This window comes from Quercus lobata, chromosome 10, assembly GCF_001633185.2.
Source record: "Quercus lobata isolate SW786 chromosome 10, ValleyOak3.0 Primary Assembly, whole genome shotgun sequence".
NCBI classification, from domain to species: domain Eukaryota; kingdom Viridiplantae; phylum Streptophyta; class Magnoliopsida; order Fagales; family Fagaceae; genus Quercus; species Quercus lobata.
The window spans coordinates 51,370,166-51,374,367 of NC_044913.1; the positions used below are offsets into that span (position 1 = coordinate 51,370,166).

Consider the following 4,202-nt stretch of genomic DNA (forward strand, 5'->3'; position numbering starts at 1 on the left):
CAACTCCGATCACCGATCCACAGCTCCGATCGTCATCACAGCTCCGATCCACAGCTCGGATCACCGATCCACAACTCCGATCGTCATCACAGCTCCGATCCACAGCTTCGATCACCGATCCACAGCTCCGATCGTCATCACAGCTCCGATCCCTCCGATCACCGATTCACAGCTCCGATCATCATCACAGCTTCGACCAAGCGAGACCCACGAGCTCCGATCGTTCCGATAAGCACCGATCTGTCTCTTTTTTGTTTTTCCGTTGGATTTTTTTTTTTTTAGCAAGTATATCTCTGTGTTGGTTTAAGCAACGATCTGTCTCTTTTTTGTTTTCCGTTTGGATTTGTTTGTTTTTTCGTTTGGGTTTTTTTTTTTTAGCACCGATCTGTCTTTTTTTTTTTTTTTTTTTTTTTTTTTTTTTTTTTTTTCCGTTTGAGTTTGTTTGTTTTTCCGTTTGGGTTGGTTTGTTTTTCCATTGAGGTCGCTGTGCACGGATAAGAGAGAGAAAAATTGGTGCGAACGGAAATGAATAAAAAACTAAATACACGAGCTACAGTACCCGTGTAAATTTACACGGGTACTGTAGCTCTTGGAAAATTTTAGACGATTATGCATGATTTTAGCTGGACTGATGTAGGGTGTTTTTTGCTTTAAAATGTGTAAAAATGGTCAAAATGTGTATTTTACACATTTATACACAGTTTTACAAGAGCTGATGTGAATGCTCTTAGCACAGGAAAGGAAAATCACGTGGGCCAGCCTAGAGTCGTTGAAGCTAACGTATCGTGTACTTCAACACCTTCAGCCCATTTGTCCTTACCTCCAAGAGCACCTTTGGCAGAGATACCACGACCTTTGGTAGAGATACCACACCACCTAGTCAATCACGGGTATGCTGAGGGGACTTGGAAAAGAATTACTAGAATAGGGGTGGAAGCCGATGCAGCTATGTCAGAAGCAGTGGGGGGAAAGAGAAGTTTAGGCAGTGCAATAAACCAAAATGAGTTACCTAAAAAAAGAAGGGTTTCACATGGAGGTGCAACAAAAAACAAGATATTGGCGGAGGCTGTTAATCAACCCTGCCAGAAGCAATGAGTCTATTATTATGGAACTGTCGTGGGCTTGGGAACCCATGTACAGAAAATGAGCTTGTTAGATTGATACAGGCAAAAGATCCCTCTATCGTGTTTATAGCCGAAACATGGGCAGACGAAACAAGGCTAGATCGTACTTTGAGCAAAATTAATTTCAACCAGAAGTGGGTGGCTCCAAGGCTGAATAGAGGTGGTGGGTTAGTATTATTTTGGAAAAATTTTATTAACATTGATGTGGTTGATTCCTATAGGTATTTTATTGATATGATCATCAATGGGAATACTGATAATGCATGGCGTTTCACTAGTTTTTATGGAGAACTCGAAACCCACAGGAGGAGTGAGGCATGGAGCAAACTGAGAAGTTTAAATAATAGAATGAACATCCCTTGGATTTGTGGTGGTGATTTTAATGAAATAGTCCGCCAAGAGGAAACGTGGGGTGGGGCTTCTAGAGACTTTAATCAAATGAAACTATTTCGAGATGTGATCGACGAATGTCAATTTATGGATTTAGGATTTGTGGGTCCTAAATTCACGTGGGCAAAGCACTATGTTGATGGGCATTCCATACGAACAAGATTGGATCGGTGCATGGCTACAAATTCTTGGTTTCAAAAATTTCCAGGAACTAGGGTACACCACCTTAGTTGTATGTCATCGGACCATTCTCCCCTTCTGATTAATCTGTCAGGGCTGCCAGAACCTAGAAAGAAGAGATGTTTCAGATTTGAAGAAATGTGGTTATCGGATCCATCATATGATGAAATGGTGGAGGAAGTTTGGAGTAGTACAAGGGATCCAAACCCAAGCACAGCCATTCTGAAAAAAGTGGCTAAATGTGAACAAGGATTATCATTGTGGAATAAACACAATTTTGGGCACGTGAGAAGGGAATTAGAGTTAAAGAAGAACCAACTAGTTTTGGCCGAGAATGAGGCTATGGTGAGTGGAAATAATACTCGGGTTAGGAGCCTAAGAATGGAGATTAACTTGTTGCAAGATTGGGAATCAAGGATATGGTGTCAAAGATCTAGGGTGTTGTGGTTAAGCAAAGGGGACAGCAATACAGCTTTCTTCCATAGTAAAGCTACAAATAGATTTAGGAAGAATTTAATCAGAGGAATAAGAGACCGGAATGGAGCTTGGTTGACCGATCAAGAGGAAATAGGCACGTGATGGAAAGTTACTACACAGATCTTTTTTCCACCTCCAATCCGATTCTTGATGTTGACTCTCTTGAGAAAATCCCTCGCATGGTGATCGATGAGATGAATGCGGATTTGATGAAGGAATTTACAGAAGTGGAAGTGAAGGAAGCCTTGGATCAGATGGCTCCTCTAAAAGCTCCGGGTCCTGATGGTATGCCTCCGTTGTTTTATCAACACTTTTGGGCGACGATGAAGCATGATGTTATTTCAACCATTCTCTCTTGGTTGAATTCAGGTACCCTACCTGAACCCATTAACCATACACTCATTACTCTTATCCCTAAAATAGCTAATCCTGAACATATGTCTGAATTTCGCCCTATTAGTCTTTGCAATGTCCTTTATAAGATTTATTCTAAGGTCTTAGTTAATAGGTTGAAGAAATTTTTACCTTCCCTAATTACTGAACATCAATCTGCCTTTGCTAAGGATAGACTAATTTCAGATAATATTATGGTTGCTTTTGAGACCCTCCATCATATGAAGCAACATAATTCAGGGAAACATGGGTATATGGCTATCAAATTAGATATGAGTAAAGCCTATGATCGGGTGGAATGGGTGTACTTGGAAAGGCTTTTGGAGAAAATGAGTTTTTGTGCTAGATGGGTCGCTCTCATGATGAGTTGTGTGAAAACGGTGTCGTACTCTATTATGGTGAATGGGGAACCAATTGGGATGATCCACCCTAAGAGAGGAATTAGGCAAGGAGACCCACTATCTCCTTTCCTTTTCCTTTTATGTACGGAAGGACTTCATTCTCTCATAAAACATTCGGCGAGGAATGGGGATATCAAGGGCTTTTCCTTGTGCAAATGAGGCCCTAAGCTAACCCATTTGTTTTTTGCAGATGATAGCTTACTTTTTTGTAGGTCAATCTCTGAGGATTGCCATACTGTGTTGAAGATATTGGGTGAATATGAGTCTTGGTTAGGGAAAAAAATTAACAAGGATAAGACTGCAATCTTCTTTAGTAAATCCACCACGGATGAAGCAAAATCAAGCATAAAGAATCTCTTCCAAGTCCAAGAAGTGAAGTCTTATGAGAAATATTTGGGTCTCCCCTCTTTTGTAGGTAGAGGAAAAAAGGCTAGATTCAATTACATAAAAGAAAGGGTTTGGAGAAAACTCCAAGGATGGGAGGGTAAATTGCTTTCTCAAGCTGGTAGAGAGGTTTTAATCAAATCTGTGATCCAAGCTATCCCTACTTATGCTATGGGATGCTTCAAATTACCTTTCAGTCTTTGTGACGACATTGAGGCAATGATAAAGAAGTTTTGGTGGGGGCAAAGGGGAAATAAAATGAAAATTCATTGGATCCGATGGAGTGAATTGACTAAATCAAAAATGGTAGGTGGTATGGGTTTTCGTGACCTGGCTCATTTTAATGACACCCTTTTGGCGAAACAAGCATGGCGGCTCTTGCACAATAAGGAAACCCTCTTCTACAAAGTTTTCAAAGCAAAGTTCTTCCCTAATCAATCTCTTTTAGAAGCTAAGGAAACAAGTTTCGGGTCCTATGCTTAGAAAAGTATACTACATGGCCGAGATGTTATTCTAGATGGTGCTTGCTGGAGGGTGGGGAATGGAAAGTCCATAAAAATTTGGCAACACCATTGGCTGCCCTGAAAACATCCAACCAAGATATTCTCTCCAATGATGGAAACAATGGAAGAAGCCACAATGAATTGCTTAATTAATGAGGAAACTAGAACATGGAATGCTGCGATGATAGATGGAATTTTTGCACCACAAGAAGCTGAAGAAATAAAGAATATCCCGCTGGCTAGAAAAGACACGGAGGACTCTACGTATTGGCCGTGGGAGCAAGATGGGAGGTATAGTTGTAAAACCGGCTACCGGTTCTTGAAAGAAGATGAAGTTGGTTTTCAGGTGG

At 40.8% G+C, this 4,202-nt stretch overlaps 1 protein-coding gene across 1 annotated transcript; it reads left to right on the forward strand.

The window, feature by feature from the left end:
- Positions 1-1,091: 1,091 nt before the first annotated feature.
- On the forward strand, positions 1,092-2,273 carry LOC115964925. The gene has a single exon (XM_031084152.1). The coding sequence runs from the start codon at positions 1,092-1,094 to the stop codon at positions 2,271-2,273; it is 1,182 nt and encodes a 393-aa protein (XP_030940012.1).
- The last annotated feature ends 1,929 nt before the right edge of the window (positions 2,274-4,202 follow it).